This window comes from Saccostrea cucullata, unplaced genomic scaffold (assembly GCF_032062105.1).
Source record: "Saccostrea cucullata isolate Sc308-1 unplaced genomic scaffold, CSIRO_AGI_Scuc_v1 ctg14270, whole genome shotgun sequence".
Lineage (NCBI taxonomy): Eukaryota > Metazoa > Mollusca > Bivalvia > Ostreida > Ostreidae > Saccostrea > Saccostrea cuccullata.
Genome location: NW_026920400.1, coordinates 1 through 17,116, shown reverse-complemented (window position 1 = coordinate 17,116; position 17,116 = coordinate 1). Strand labels below are relative to the sequence as shown.

Below are 17,116 nucleotides of genomic sequence, written 5' to 3'. Positions count from 1 at the left end.
GCGCTGCTGAACTCCATTTGCAATTGAATGTATGCGCTGTACACCTAAGGCTACAAAAAGGAGACGGGGCCAAATCTATACGGGAAATGTTTACCCTGACGTCACACACAATTACTAGGTCGACGAATCACCACGCAATAAAATCATTTACAATATCAAACTGTTAGACAGCTATAGACTACATGAAAACTTACTTTTACATGCAAGGTTGTCTTGTTTAATCCCAAACAGCAAGATATGAATGATTCTTTTATCGCAATACACTTGTATATGTGAAGTAAAATCGTAAAGTTTTTACACAGTGTAAGGCTGATCAACTCTGCAGTACAGTTGAGTGCACAATGAAAATATCGACAATTTTATGTGATTAAAAAATTATGTTTCATTATCAGGATGGCGACTTTTTCTACATAATTTCTATCAGATAATTGTATTTATGGTTTATAAATACATATTGAGGATTAGATTTAATGTTTAGATTTGTCACCCGATGCGGCAGTCACGTGATTTAGCACGTTTAATTGCAGTATTGATGTCACCTATAATTTGACTAGTAAAAGGGTATAACCAAGTTAAAACTCTAAAACCAAGGTACAGTTTCAATACAAATTATAAAATGTGAAAGCAAAATAAAAAATTGAAATTCATTCTTTGTAAATCATCATAGAAATTCTATGCAGTAAGAATATAAAAAAAAGAATCGTTTTTCTCATATGCCCCCCCCCCCCAAATGCTAAATATGACGTCATTAACTTGTGTATTTCCCGTATTTTCTTAAAAAATTGCGGAAGACATCAATTTTCAATTGAATTATCTTTCAGAAAGCATACTCTGCCACCGTCATCCAAAGAGATTTTAAGATTTGTGATTTTCAACGCAGTTTACATAACATATCCAAATATTGAAGTAGGAGATGGTGGCAGACACTACTTTCTACTGGAAAAAAGCACATAAAAAAGTCATTCTGAGACTTTTCTACAATAAACTAAAAAATGTACTAAATTAATGATGTCATCTTTCCAGAATGGTCCTCATTCATGCCATATTCTTTAATGATAGATCATATTTATCTACTCAGCTAATTTTAAAGCCAATATATCATTACTTTTTAAGAACATTGAATTTTTAGGGTACAATAAAACTAAAACCTTACCTTCTTCTATAGTTTATTAATACTTGCAACATGCGCTGTATTTCTTTTTCTGGAAAGTGCTGCGATCCTATCAAGTTTCGGCAAATTAATTGCTAAAATTATATTTGTATGACCGGATGCTGTATTTTTTTTTGTTGGGCAACGACATGAAATATTGATATGAATGAATTATTTTCAAGATTTCATTACGATTGCAGCACATTTCAGATACATTAATACATGTTCTTCTAAAATTTATTTGTGAAAGCTTACTATGATCCATTGAGTATACATGTATGACCTTGCACTAGATCTATTTATGAAGACCTCACATTAGCCTCCGATGTATTTGCATACAAATATACGACAGTATCACTTAAAGAGGAAATATACATAAAATATGTTAATAAAATCGTGAAGAAGAAATCGAAGCCAAGTTAATGGCCTACAATTTAACTGTAAATAATATTTCATTTAAATCTAGAATACATTTTTCGTTAAGAAAATATCACTTGATTTGCCTTTACTGCATGCAATTTGCATCAGGTTTTAAGAAATGATGTTACATCGACAGATGCATTGCGATCAGTGACTTGTTTATAACCTGTTATGTGGGATTTAATTAATGAAAAAAAAACAGAATGCTGTGGAAAATTTTGATGTAGTTTAATGGTTTTCCAAGGGTAAAAATAGCAAATCACCTCATTTTGTGGCATTTTTCAGAATGTTTGTCGGGTATGATGTCATACTAAATATTTTCCACTACAAATTAGGGCCCGCCTCCTTCAAGTTGCTGTGACTTTGCTGCGTTACATTTCATAATTCGAAAAATGCCTTTTGTAATCAAATAAATAGCATTTGCAGATAAATAGAAAAAAAAAGAAAACGTCGTTAACTTGGATGCAATGTCCATTTTACCATCTTATTCATTCACTGTCCGTATCTTCTGTAAACAAGTGATATTATTGATTATATGTATGCAGATTCATTGAAAAAAGTTATGGAGGGTCCTAGTTAATCGATTTAATGCAAGGACACATTCTCCATGTATCATGTCAAGTTTTAACACATAAACTTAAGAAGCATTAAAATATTTGAGAAGTGCTGCACATTTCATGAAATCTTGCGAAGAAATAAAGTATATCCATATAAAATGTTGTTGACCAGCAAGATATTCATCTTGCAGTCAAACAAATGTAATTATAGCAATGAAATAATGGAACCTACATAGGTTGGCGACTCTTTTCACGTAGTGCATACAGTGTTGAATAGAATTTACCAGTCACAGCCGTCGTTGTACAAGCTTTTGTGTTTCAATAATTTCAATATGATATTTATTTTTTTACTTTATAACAATTATACTTAATCATTATAAACAAACTACCTATTCCTTGATAGAAATTACGATTTGTTTACAAATGCAGGTTCTAAATGTAATCCTAATCCGTGCAAAAATGGAGGAACCTGCGAAGAATCGAATTCATACACAGGAACCGGAACTGAATTCAAGTGTACATGTCCCGAAAGGTATTCCGGAGAAATGTGTGAAAGTAAGCATATTTTCTATTGAAACCATTCATGTTTAATGTATAAACGTTGGAAAACCTAAAACAAATCTTAAAGAAGTGTTTATTAATTGGACTACTGAAACTACTGGCAGCAGTTGTTTATATTTAAAAATGGTAACATAATGAAAATGTTTATAAAAAAAATAATTTAATTAAGTTGATAATTACTTACTTTACAAAATTTGGCATTACATATACACAGCATCAGAATCAACTAAGTTTCGCTGTATTTACAATGCTTTTTCATTTTACTTGTTTGTTACTATATTTAGTCGATGTGTGTGACAACAATGATTGTCAAAATGGCGGATCATGTATAGCAGACAAGAGCAATATACGAGGATATAATTGCAGCTGCGTAACAGGTTTTCTTGGAGAAAAGTGCGAAGGTGAAATGTATTTAGCCCATTATTTAAGGATAAAATGTTGCTATAACAAAATGTCTTTCTTTGGTTGTTAGTACGGGAATTAATGTAGCAGCTGTGGCAGAAAAAATACATAATCCGCGTAAGCGTGTTATTACGTGGGTTACGTTAATTTTTCTGCCACTTCTGCTACATTAATTCCCGTACTAACAACTAAAAGAAGACATTTTATTGTTTATATTTACATCTGTTTGAAAAAAAAAAATGAATATGTTAAATATTGTAATATTGATAAATATTTCGCTGCATGCTTAACTGATGGAACAGCCATCATTCAAGAAATCTGTGCACGTGGCTTGCTGAGTGTCGTTCATGCACGGAATAATGGCAATGGTCTTTATAAAAAATAAAGGAAAAATATTCAGTGGATGTAAATATATGGGCGATAAAAAACAGTATTCAAGCTCATAGTCACTAAACATTAAATAGGAGCAGAGCAAATACAGAGTTCAGAAACATCAGGGGTGGGATCAAGTGCCACGGAGGAGTCGGCATCCTCTGCCGACCGATCACACATGTCTTGTGCTTCTTGTCATGATCGAGAAACGCAGTACTGTTAAGGCTTCCCGGAGCTTAAAATGCCATTTAAAACGTAACACTGCATTGCAAAGTTGATTTTGAGTTTTTTTTTAAGTTATGTACTTAAGAAGTTCATAGAGAGAGTTCTCTAGGCTATATATAAACGTATTTGTTACGATATCACATGACCTTTTTGATCACGTGACGGTCATTTCTCCTGTCTTGGAATGTTTCACATAAATCGCTTCGGCGCAGTTTATTAACACAATTATTATTAACTTTCTATCTCATAAATAAACTCGTTGCATCCTTGTGAACCCGAAATGTGCTTGGGAAAAGTTATACTATTTCTTTGGTACAAAATATTTCACATCAATTTTATTTTACCGACAAATCTGAGGGTATTTTCCGCTCAATCTCGTCATCTGTTTTAAAACAAAGCCACCATACATTTTTCCCAAGCAGGATTCAGTTAGAGGGGAAACTCCTCTTACATATTTCCACAAAAGATATTAAATAAATATTGAATAAATCCTTATTAATAACCTGCGCCAGGCTCATTTATACACATATTATGAATTCTGCCTCTGTCAACGGGTATAAAAAAGTCTAAATGTCAAACGTATATTTTCGTACGTAGTTTGAACACGCTGACTCTTAAACAGGAGTAATAAGTAGTGAGTATCTAATTATTCGGATATATTATATTTTTAAATAAGTGATTAAGATTACGTTTATTTTAAACTAGCATTCTGCATCTTTATATGCAGATTGAAATAACGTGTAAAGTTTATGACACTTTCCCCATCATTACAGCTCAAGTATGCAGTGACTTGACGTCATTTTCAATTATGACGTCATACATTTGTAGTTCAGAGAAGTGCTTGCACAGAGTACACTACAATATGCTCTGGGAAGCCTTATCGTACCTGCGAAAAGGAGAAATCCGTCGTCAATTCAATGTTTAAATAATGGACTAACAATTAATTTGAAATACGTCAACCAGCACTGGATTTAATGTTAAATTGTATTTGCTTAGGTCATTGTATCACCCATAGAACATACGAGATGGATTTAATGGAGACTAAATGTGTCTTAAAACGTTATCCCTTATCTAATATTCATAAATTACATTTCAATAAAAACCTTTTTTTTCTTTCAACGTACATAAACTGCTTTGAAAAAAGAACTTTTTTTTTTTGAAAAAAAGTTCGCATTTTAAGATCGAAAATATCGAGGTCAAAATTATCTTGCTTATAATTTTAAAGAAATATTTGTACATATTTTTATTTTCAACAATAGGTCGTTCCTGTCGTTTTGAAGTTGAGAATGACCCAGCTTGCTTTTTGAATGCTGATAATGAAAATTGGTTTAGGAAAATGGTAAAAATATGTTTGAATAAGCAATATTTTATGTAATTTTACCATTGTCATAATGGAATCAAACATCTTCAATAAAGATTTCTATGGATGAAGTTCTAGTGCACAATGAATGATGAATGATTGGTATATAATGATAAATTTCAAATCTGCTGTAACGAAATAAATTGAATTTTCTACTTATTGAATTGAACCTCATTTTTATTTGATGAATTATTGTACCAAGTTGACATCATTATTATTTCAGGGAGCAACTTCCTCAAGTGGGACAGGGCCTTTATATGCATTTGACGGATATTACTATTTTTATTTCGAAGCAACCCGTCGTACAGCTGGGGAATCTTATTACATCTATGATAACAATATTAGATTTGAGAGTAAGTTTTAGAGGGAATACTTCTAAGGACGATTTCCCCCTTAAATTGGACTTTCAGTAGGGCGTTGCATTATCGGCGCTACGTAATGGCGAATACAAGTGGATTCCCATTGGTTAAGAAATTGATAACGATGAGACGATTTATGCCCAAACTCTGAGACAGGAGAGATCTTTTAATTGGCTATATACTATACCAGTTGGCATTTGGCCGATTTTCTATCCTGTGTATATTTCAACAATGAAGGAAAGCTGAGCGAGAATGCCACGCCTTACAGAATGTCCCATTTAAGCTGGTAATGGTCATATTTGTGCATTGCATATTACATTGAAACAAACATACACTTATTTATTTTCGTTAAACAAGTAAACATGAATCAAGAGAAAAGAATTCAACTGACATCGATTCTCATATATCATTGACAGACTGCTTAATGATATTTCTATTAACATCAACAATATGATTGAAAAACTGGCCGCGTTGATTTGATTTCAGTGTCGAAATTGATGAGCACAGCACACATTTAATTTTTACTGCTGAAATTTTCTTTAGTACTTGTGATGATTAAAATTTTCAAGTATTACAAGAACTAATTTTTTTGTCGAATTTAGCCATTTGTTATTTTTAAAGGCTTAATAATTTAATATTACATATATTTATATTATTAGCTCACCTGAGCCGAAGGCTCAAGTGAGCTTTTCTAATTAAAATTTGTATGTCGTCGTTGATGTAACTTTTTCACATTTTCAACTCATGTGGAATCATCCTCAGGTAGTGTAGATTCAAATTTGTTCAAATCATGACCCCGGGGGTAGGGAGGGAACCAAAATGGTCAATCAAAGTTTAACATAAGAATATATAGGAAAAATCTTTGAAAATCTTCTTCTTAAGAAGCACTGGGCCAGGAAAAATGAAACTCATGTGGAATCATCCTCAGGTAGTGTAGGTTCAAATTTGTTCAAATCATGACCCCTGGGGGTATGGTTGAGCCAAAATGGCCGATCAAAGTTTAACATAGGAATACTTAGGAAAAATCTTCAAAAATCTTCTTCTCAAGAACCACTAGGCTAGGAAAGATGAAACTCATGTGGAATCATCCTCAGGTAGTGTAGATTCAAGTTTGTTCAAATCATGACCCCCGGGAGTAGGTGGGGCCAAAATGGCCGATCAAAGTTTTACATAGGAATATATAGGAAAAATCTTCTTTTCAAGAACCATTGAGACAGGAAAGATGAAACTCATGTGGAATCATCCTCAGGTTGTGTAGATTCAAGTTTGTTCAAATCATGACCCCCGGGGGTAGGGTGGGGCCAAATGGCCTATAAAAGTTTTACATAGGAATATTAAGGGAAACCTTTTAAAATCTTCTTTTCAAGTACTTCAAAGCCATACTTGTTGATATTCATAGGGAATCATCCTCAGGTAGTGTAGATTCAGGCTTGTTCAAATAATGACCCCCTTGGGGTTAAAATTCAAGCCCTCTCTCCCCAGTAAACTTTTAGTTCTGATCTGATATGTGCTTTTCCTAGCCAATTGCTCAGGTGAGCGATGTGGCCCCTGGGCCTCTTGTTATATATATATTATGTAATAGTTAGATCATATTAAGCAAAATTTTAGTGGTTAAGAAGGTGCGGAGAGAGCGAAGCGACCGAGCCCCCTTCTTAACCACTAAAATTTTACTTAATATGATCTAACTTACTTAGAACCTATCGCGCTTTGTCATTGGCTTATTAGTCAGCCCGCGGAGTTTCTGTATAAACATAAAATCTTAACAATTAAGTGATCAACTTAATAGAAAATTTAGCAGCTGCTGACTGGAGGACAAATCGGGTTAGGTTCTAATATTATATATATTAACTTATTATTATTATTAGACAAGACCTATTGCCTCAGCCTGGCGTATCACATGTATGGAATCGGCATGGGGACATTTGTAATCAGTACCTCCAGTAAAGCCCTCGGATATAAGCAACACTTTTCCGTCACTGGAAATCAAGGGGAAAAATGGCATAATATTGACGTCAATCTACCTCTTAATAAAGACACTTGGGTAAAACACATTTTTCAAGTATATGCAATGGACAATATTGTTAAATTTTCATGAAAACGCAAATTTTTAAATATTCTTTTCTGTAGTTCAAAGCAATTTATATAGAAAACGTTACCAATCTTAGACTAATTTGAAGTTTATATATTTAATGCAATATTTAATGCAATACAAGAATTAATACCATGATCAAAAACAATTGAGATTTTTTTTAACTTACTGTTTCTATATGAAGAAATTTATGATAGAAAGGTCAGGTATCATAGATATAATTTTTGTTATTTTGGTGCCGTTTTCCATTCGTTTTTTATTCGCTTGTTTTGCAATATAATTTGGTATTGTTATGTCTGAAATCCTGCTATTTTCTTATATTCGAATTAAACTACATCACAAGCTTAGAGTGTAGATAATCAAATATTGAAAAGTACATATTGACTGAAAAGGCTTTGAAAAGTAAAAAAAATATTAATTGTATTCAAAACTTTCTTTAATTCAAATTAAATTCAATACCATCAAAATTGAAGAAAGTAATACTGTTGACAAAAGATATGGTACAAGGGCTGATCCAAAAATATTTTCATTTCTATTTTTTTCTCTATGATAACTCTTTGAAAATTAGCGGAGTTGATATCTTGATAATTCTACAGGAATGTAAATTAGGCATGTCGATAGGTCAGGAGCTAAGGAGGCCTAATATGCATTCAAATTTCGTGCGCATCTGTCTCTGTGTCTGATGCTCAGGAGGCCAAATATGCATGTAAATCTCGTGCGGCTGCCTTTTCATTTGAAGTCAGTGGGCGAGGACAATTAAAATTGACATGGGAGTCCTCGTGCAATTTAAATCAATGTCTACATTTTTAAAATCTAAATGTACAATTTTTTTCATATTGAAATGGAAATAAAAGGAATCATTGTCTAGTTATTATAGTATGCCAGGGACATCAACGATAGTGGGAAACATAAGATAATTTATCCATATTTCCCACTATCGTTGATGCCCTGGCATACAATACTAATTAGACATTGATTCCTTATATAATATCACAACTTTTATAAATTTGCTATAAATCGACGTAAAGCAAGAAAATTATACATAATGGAAGAAGCTTTTCTAATTTTAGTTCAGACCTGAAAAATTCAAAGGAATATGATGTATACTTTTTCAAAATATCGGATGTTAAACAACGTAAATTTATGGCAGTCGCCGCGCCTGAATATAACGTCATGTGACAGATAGGCAGTGTCATACTTGTAAGTGTTTTCCCTTCGTTTCATTAAAAATATTTGTGATTCGCAAATACTTTCACCAAATTCACTTTCTATAAGAATTCTTGGTACCATTATACACTCACTCTTTTCATAATTTAGCCCTCTGTCAAACGTTTTTGAACAGTAGCATAAGACAAACTTAAAATTCACATGTCATTCTATATAACGTCTGTTTTTTAACAGCATCAGACATTATCGAACGTTTCTGTCCGATCTCCCATTCGTCTTGTCCACAGGTATTTGTGGATAGGACCCTTTCCCAATATTTAACCCCGGGTATTATGAGCATTTTTTTTTTTACAAATCATACTTATTACAATTCATTATGTGAACAATAAGAAAAATCGTAAAAAATCTCAAATTATCGCTCCATAAAAAAAAACGTATTGTACTTCTCTTCTAATGTACAGTAGAGTATTTTTTGTGAAGCGATTATTTCGGAGTTTTGACGATTTTTTCGTATTGTACACATGACGAATAAGTGCAATAAATATAATTTGTGAAAAATGCCCAATAAGCCCAGGGGTTGAGTATCGGGAGGGTGGTCCTGTCCACAAGTACCTGCGAATGTGTTTGTATTCTTCATTTAAGAAAATATACACTTTAAAACGTGACGTTCGGTTGTGACGCAGCGATACCCCCTGTGCTCTATGTTTCAAACATCTATAGAATTATATGAAATAAACATTATTAAATTTTAATTTCAATGTTAATTAGATTCATATTTGCGCATTATTTGGGTTTATCGTATCTGTTAATATGACGCCAAATATAAAAGATATGGACACTATGACATTACTTTTGGATCAACCCTCGTAAATATCTTTTTATCTTAAAAATTTGTCCCTGTGATATGCATGTATATATTACTGATTAAGCGGAATGTTTAAAGTGAACTTAATATTGAATTAAATTTGAACCTGACTTTTTGTTGATAGAATTACATTGTATTTTTTTTATATTTAGATTTATATTGTGGCAATCAGAGGAAAAACGTACATGAATGACATTGCAATCGATGACGTCATTCTCATGCCATCCCCTTGTTCACCATGACTTTATAAAAGAGAAAGAACGATTGAACAATTTAGATTATAATCAAATGATTTATATGACTAGATAATATGTATGGAGTCCTTTCAAATAAATATTTTTTGTAAAGTAAATTTTCAAGTTAATGAATAATTTCTAACATTGCCTTCATAGTACATTTACCGTTTTATACATGTAACTAGATTTTCTGGCATTTGCTATCGATCATTTTCTCTTTTTTTTTTTTGCCTTAAAGATATGTTAATATTTCTCAGATATTTTAGGATACTGTTGGTTACTGGTTACTTGGTTACTATATTCTTTGTAACTCTTTATATTGATGTTTATATAAGCGTACTAAAGTTTGTTAATTTTTAAATTCATATATTCATAATAAAAACACATGTTACCCTCTTCATTTTGTTTCAGTATTTATTTAGAATAAACAATACTGATTTATCGATTTTAAGTTGCTTTATTCCCCTGTTGAGAAATTTTCACTCAAATAGAGAGGTTACCGTATACTGAAGAAATACTTCAAATTAAGACATTTACTTTGCATTCAGGCCATTTTAAAACAGTAAGGATTTTTAATCATGCCAACGCTTGCCGCGACATCTGATACGCTTCTGGGTACCCATTTCCTATCCACAAATTCCCCCAATACCACTGAAAGAAATTTGATAAGACTTCCACAGAATCTTTAAGACATATTGTACTTGTGCACCTCCTATTTTACTTTTTATCCGACACATATTTCTGGTTTCCCAAAACAAAACAAATGGACACTGCCATTGTTTTCATATGGGAGAAGGAAGTATCATTAAGTGAGCTCATTGCTCACAGTACTTCTAGTGTTGAGGTGCAGAAGCCTAGCAAAGAAATAATTAATACGTATTTCTATCGCTTTTGATCGGTACAGTCACACATCCTTCCGATTATGTTGCCAGCGTTCTACTAACCGATCTTCCATGTTCTTGTTTTCCACTTATACGAAGACGTCTGATGAGCTGCAAATCTGTCCTATACTCGGTACTCAAGGCCATTCTTTTTCGTGCCATCACCTACTGCAACACGGGATCTCGATTTATACAGTCTTTTCTTAAGGACTGGTCTTAACTTTGTACAGTGGGATTCGAACCTGCGACATAAAAATCAACTCCTTACTTCGCAATTCTACAGCAGACGCTCTGAACACTGCGCCACGTCGAGGAATCTTCTTTATATAATTTAGTATATGACACCAAGAGTTAAAATCTTAAAAATCGCTTCGGAAAAAGGATTGTCTTTTCCTGGAGTAATAGTTAGTATTTTATTTTCACAATGTAAAATGCTTCACATGACCTGAGTTATTTATAAGCTGTTTATTAAAAATGTACCACATTTCATATTTATAATACAAATCTGGTGATTAATATTATTGATGTGGAACTTTAAAAAAAAAAACATTAACTTCATGGAAAATAATTTGCAATATAATACTTTACGCAAATATTGATTTTAAAAGTTTATTTATTTACATGCTTACATTGTAAAATGCAGGTATTTAGTTCATGATTTATGATCAGCATATTTAAAAAAACGTGTATTGTATTCTCCATGGATAAAATGTCTTTCCACATTTATTTCAAAGTTTTCGTCACGGCGTCTACTTATACTTCCTTAAGTCATAAAAGCAGGAGAGGTTGCTATTACTCATACACTGTCTAACCCCAAATAAAGCCATCAGTTCTACAAAAGATAATAATTTTGTAGATACTACGGATGGGTTGAAGTTCAACCTACAAGGTGACCATGGATTGAACAATATTTTATCTGGATCACAGGTGTCCAAACCAGGAACAACTGAATTTAATAATTCGAGTCCATCAACAGTCTTTTCTGGTCCATTCCCCCTCTGATTCTAATATGTTCAAGCTTGTCATAAAGCAATCGAATAGGAAATTGTTTTGTCCACGAAATTACGTATCCTCGAAAAACTTATATTTAACAAATGACACGAAAAATGATGCCAACGAAAATTATGAAACCATTTGAAATTATAAACATGGCCATTTTATGCATAAAGTGAGCCTAGCCAATTGTACTCCGAGTGGCAGAGGAAATGGAAAGACACTAAAATGTAATTCAAAAGAAAGAAAAGACACTACAAACAATTATTACAAGATTTCACAGGACAGATAAACAATCTCCAAAGCACACAAGCGTTGTGAAACGGCATTCAATTTAAGACAATTTAAGTTTGCCAGGTACAATGACCGTGTTAATCCTATTCCAGGTATTACGCAGAGGGGACAAGTGCCAGTACCCAAAGATGTTCTCATACTTGAAACACGAAGACGTGTTCATTTGGAGGAAGGGTAAACTATCACCCTGTGAAATGCATGCCAGGAACTTAACACCTTCTTCCCTGTCATGCCGCGTTGAGTGTCTTTACTCTGAACAATTCAAGTGACATAACAGATGTATTTTATATAATTTATCCGTTAATTGATATCTTTATGTATTTTTCTTCCTTTGAATAATTCTTTTGTCAAAATATTACTTTGTCATCTTTATATTAATGGTTATGTAAAATATTTGGCAGTTGGAGAGCGACATTAACTTGATCTGGCGGATGATGCTTTTCGCAAAAGGCGCTTTATATAATACTCAGCCAAATGTTATACGTTTACAGTAATTCATTCATTGGTGTACGAATTCTTTATCTACATGCTTGCACGCATGATTTTTTTTATCGTTTTGCTATGACTACTGCATTTACAATACAAATCACCCAGCATTTTTTGTAAATTTGCATGGAAAAATTAATTTCCTTCATAGCAGATAGACTTAAAATTAATTTAAAGAATAACTGTCTAATTGTTTGATTTCATGATGTGATCAATCGATTGGCTTGCGTGATAATTATTAAGCAAGACAATCGAGTGATCATCGTCATGAAATCAAAAAATCTGACAGTTACTCGTTATATTTACATGCTGTTGATTCTGCTAATCCATGTACTCTAAGCCCCGCTTCTGTCTTTCTTTGTCCCGCCCTGCACGTGATCTTTGTTAAGTGTAACTGCGCCTACCGATGAACCGGTGCATTTATAGAGAAATAAAGTACATTATATGTAACTATTTGTAATTTCATCTCGACCAAATACAGAGGAAATTTAAATATTTATGTTTGAAAATGGTATCTAGTCCGATTTATATTACTCTTTTCCATTTCTGTACATGTCGAGTAATGAAATGAATTCTCTCAATGTATTTGGTTATATCATTTTCTATATGACCCACGCGACGCAGTGGTTACAGCGTCTGTTCCAGAGTCGCAAAGTAAGGAGTCAATCCCTACGTCGCGGGTTCGGATCCCACTGTGGGACGTGGAGACCGGTCCTTCGGATGATTCCCTATAAACCTAGGTACTGTGTCACAGTAGGTATTGGCACGAAAAAGATCCCTCCCCGCTCAATGGCCCTGTGTGCCGGGTATAGGACAAAATTTGCAGCTCTCCACTGGCAATTCTTGGCGTCTCCATATGAGTGAAAAATTCTCGAGAGGGATGTTAAACAATATACAATCCATCAATCATTTTCTATATGTATGGAGAACTAGATTAAAGTATGATATGGTCTTTTGTTAATGGACAAATATTTCTAAATACTAAATACGCAATCACTTTTTCCAAGTATAAATTTTACCCAGACGGAGAATTGGGAATTTTATGCAGTAGAATTCATTTAGTGAGAATATCTATAAACTAATTTTCAAATCCCTGAAGAAGGTTAATTTTGTTTTAGCAAGAATATTGACTTCAGCAAAAAAAAGAAGCACTACGTCAAATGGCTTCAGCACAATCCAGTAAGTAAATTATTTCAATAATTCTAGGTACTGAACAGTTTAGTAAATTTTTATCTTCAAAGTGTAAGAATTTTAAGAGGAAATTTTACTCAAAACGAATGATCTTTTTGTAACTTTTCTATTTTAATTGATCTTGAGAAATTGAGGAAGGATGTATGGGAACATGTTTCCCCTAAAATTTCGCCCGAAATGAAAACATTAACGGAAGAGCAAAGAAATCAAATCAATGAATTGATTAACGACTGCCATAAAAGGGTTACTGCTGTGACATCCGACCTTTCTGGCGTAGGTGAACACACACCATCTTCAGAAGTGGAACAAATGTTGAAACCTCATATTGGCAATGTTCGCATACAAGCGATTAAAAGTGCTTTTGAGAAAGAAACGTTTACGTTACACATTGAAAAAGCAAAAGATGTCCATGTGGCTAAGTTTTTTGTGCAAGGTTCTATGTTAGGGGATGAACATCCTCTTCGTTAGGAGGAACATGTAGAGCAAACTCTCGGACAACAAATTGGTAGTCTAGTTCTTGAAGTAGTTTTCCTCATCTTAGGTGTAATTGGCGTCGATTTACATTTACATGGCCCACAAGTTGAAAAGGTGATAGGCGAAATTATATCGACTGTTAATTCAGAACCTTTTAGACGGATTTTAAACCAATTTTCTTCAAGGTGTAAAAATGCAACACCTTGGCAGATAGCTAAAGCGATTTGGGAATTTATTGTCGGATGGTACGAACTCGATATCCTCCACAAAATTCTCAGCATTGTTCTCTATGAAATGTCTTGGTGGGATCGTCTTCTCGCGTTTGTACAAATTGTAGCAGAAATCATTGCAAATATTTTTACGGGGGGAGCAGCTCTAATCGCTAATTTCGTAATAGCTGCCATAAATTTTGCAAGGATGTTGGCAAAAATAGCGAACATGAGCCTTTTAGAAAGACGTAACGAGATACTACGGGTGGGCAATGTTGTTTAGAGATGATTTGAATTGTTCTGAAGAGACCACTTAAATTTTAATCACTTAATTTGAACTCCTGAATCTAGGTTTTATAAAAAGAAATATAAAACGATCTTTTCCTCAATGCCATACTTTCAATTTGCAACTTCTGAAAAAAAAGACTGTCAAAATGATTGATATCAATTTTAGCATTCAAAACAAAAAAGTCCAATTCCTAAAGGCAGAGTAATCTTATTTCTTTTAATTAAAATGTTATTTTATTTTAACAACCCGATATAATTCCAATAGGCAATTTGAGAATGTTCTATTTATAATCATCTTCTTTTCAATAGTGTATTCATATTTTAGATCTAGTGATCTTATTAAATGCAAGAAATAAATCTCAAGACACGTTACTTTTTTTCTATTAACGTTGTCTTTGTGAATGACCATTCCAAATGAGAAAACTTTCTTGGATACGTATATAATGCTGACCATTCATGCTCTTATTTATGTCTACCACATGATATTGTAGATATGCCTTTTGTTTAAGAAAAAAATGATAAGGTTGCTACACTCAATGTTCTAAATGTTAATTAGGAAGCAATAATCTTCAATGTCATTAAAATTAAAAATTTATAATGATTGATCATCATCTAAATGTACTTTTACGGTAGCTACGGTTCTACTCTTCTGCAAAGCAAATTATTCACATTTGTCGGAGTTTTTGTTGGTAGTTAATGAAATGAAGTTTTTTAACAATTATATTGCTTTTTACGCCAAAATATATTTTTTGCCCTTCAAAAGGGCACAATGAATTTATGCAGTTATTGTGGAAAGGTATTTTCGTGTTTTCTTTGTTCAATAAATAAAATATCTATGTTGCTATATAGTTTATGTAGTTCTTGTGGTGCGTATTTTTTCCCTCGTAAAATCATTTCTATGCCAATTTTTCCATCAGTAGGTAATATGAAAAATAATTATAAAAATATATCGTCCCTTACTTTCTGTCTGATAATTTTTATATTACTTTTTTTAATGAATCATAAATTATGACATTTTTAATGAGCTATTACTTATTATCAACTTTGAGGTTTAAAATAAATAAAAACATTGTACACAAAATATGACATTTTATTGAATGATCAGGAATTTTGGTGCTCTCTGATTGGTCTAGAAGCCTTTTCCTGACACGTACTTCTGAGTAAGTTTACCTCATATGAGGTTTATTCGGCTTTTCCCTCTTGACCAACCTTAGATTTGCTGACAATTTTTTCGACCAATCAGATTGCATGTTTCAAAGCTTGTGTCGGTGTGAATGTAAACATGTCAGACGCAAGTACCAAGAAGATTAAACGCATTTGAAAGTAAATGGTTGAGTATTGATTGTTTTTTTAATAATATTGTTTTCCATTTTTATCTACCACTTGTTAAGCTGTAAGGGTATATCAACATAAAAAAGTGTTGTTACACTTTGTATTTTATTATGAGTGTTTATATTTGAAGGAGACAAGAACAAAAGTGTCAAAAGTGTTGTAAAATTCCTGATCATTTAATAAAACGGTTATTGACTTTTGAATTCGGTCTACTCGTGACTATTGGGACCTGGTCAGGTACTGGTTAACCTCGGCCTTCGGCCTCGGTCAACCAATACCTGACCAGGTCCGTAAAGTCACGAGTAGACCTCATCAAAAGTCAATAATTGTATAATATTTTCATATATAGTATTGAATGTACATGAGTTGATTCGTCGTGAACATACCCTGATTTTCCGTGAATATACTTATAATTCAAAGAATGTCACAATATTTAACTACTTTCTCAGACTTTTACTGCATTTATTTTTTTAAATTCTCATTTCAGCTCTTTACTTTCTCCTATTTTTTTCCAAATGTTGTAATACTTACTTGTTATACCTGGCCCCAGGATTATTAAACAAACTTAGCCTTATTAGAAAAAAAGAAATTTTGACTAAAGCTTAAGATGTTTCATAATCACGGGGCCTGTAGTTTAATAAACTTTGTTTCATACATATGTATATTAAAAGCGCTTTGATTTATGTCGTTGTTCTTTAAACAATTTTGTAGATATGAATTAAAGTAGTTCTCATGCACTTTTAAATTTTCTGATATTTTTATTATCGCTTGCATAATACATAGTGAGAACATAAACCGACAACCTTCAGCAATATGTTTGAAAAAATGAAAAAAAGCAATGTTAGCCATCTGAATGGAACAAAGCCCAATCGTATAACTATGTTTAATGTTGTTTCAACGACATAAGACCCAAAATGATCATTTCAAATAGCCTGAAATTATAAGCTCGTTGTTAAACACCCGTAAGCTAATGTGTGTTGTTTCGAAATATAAAAAAATAATAAAATCAACTAAAGTCTCTTCTCTTGCCAATGTTTTATACTTAAGAAAATCAGCGTGAGTTATTTCTTTATGAAATTGATAGTAGGTACATGTAAAATAATAATCATGCTTAGAAATTATTCAAATCATTCATTTATTTGATGTTTTTTGACATTTCATGCATTTCTAAATTCTTCTAAAATCTAAAAGTTTTATAACTTATT

At 32.7% G+C, this 17,116-nt stretch overlaps 1 protein-coding gene across 1 annotated transcript; it reads left to right on the top strand.

The window, feature by feature from the left end:
* Positions 1-4,950: 4,950 nt before the first annotated feature.
* Positions 4,951-9,930, top strand: LOC134248421 (MAM domain-containing glycosylphosphatidylinositol anchor protein 1-like). Its single transcript, XM_062730831.1, has 4 exons — positions 4,951-5,026; positions 5,271-5,400; positions 7,272-7,447; positions 9,680-9,930. Exons 1-4 carry the CDS (start codon positions 5,024-5,026, stop codon positions 9,767-9,769), a joined length of 399 nt encoding a protein of 132 aa, XP_062586815.1. The 5' UTR covers positions 4,951-5,023; the 3' UTR covers positions 9,770-9,930.
* The last annotated feature ends 7,186 nt before the right edge of the window (positions 9,931-17,116 follow it).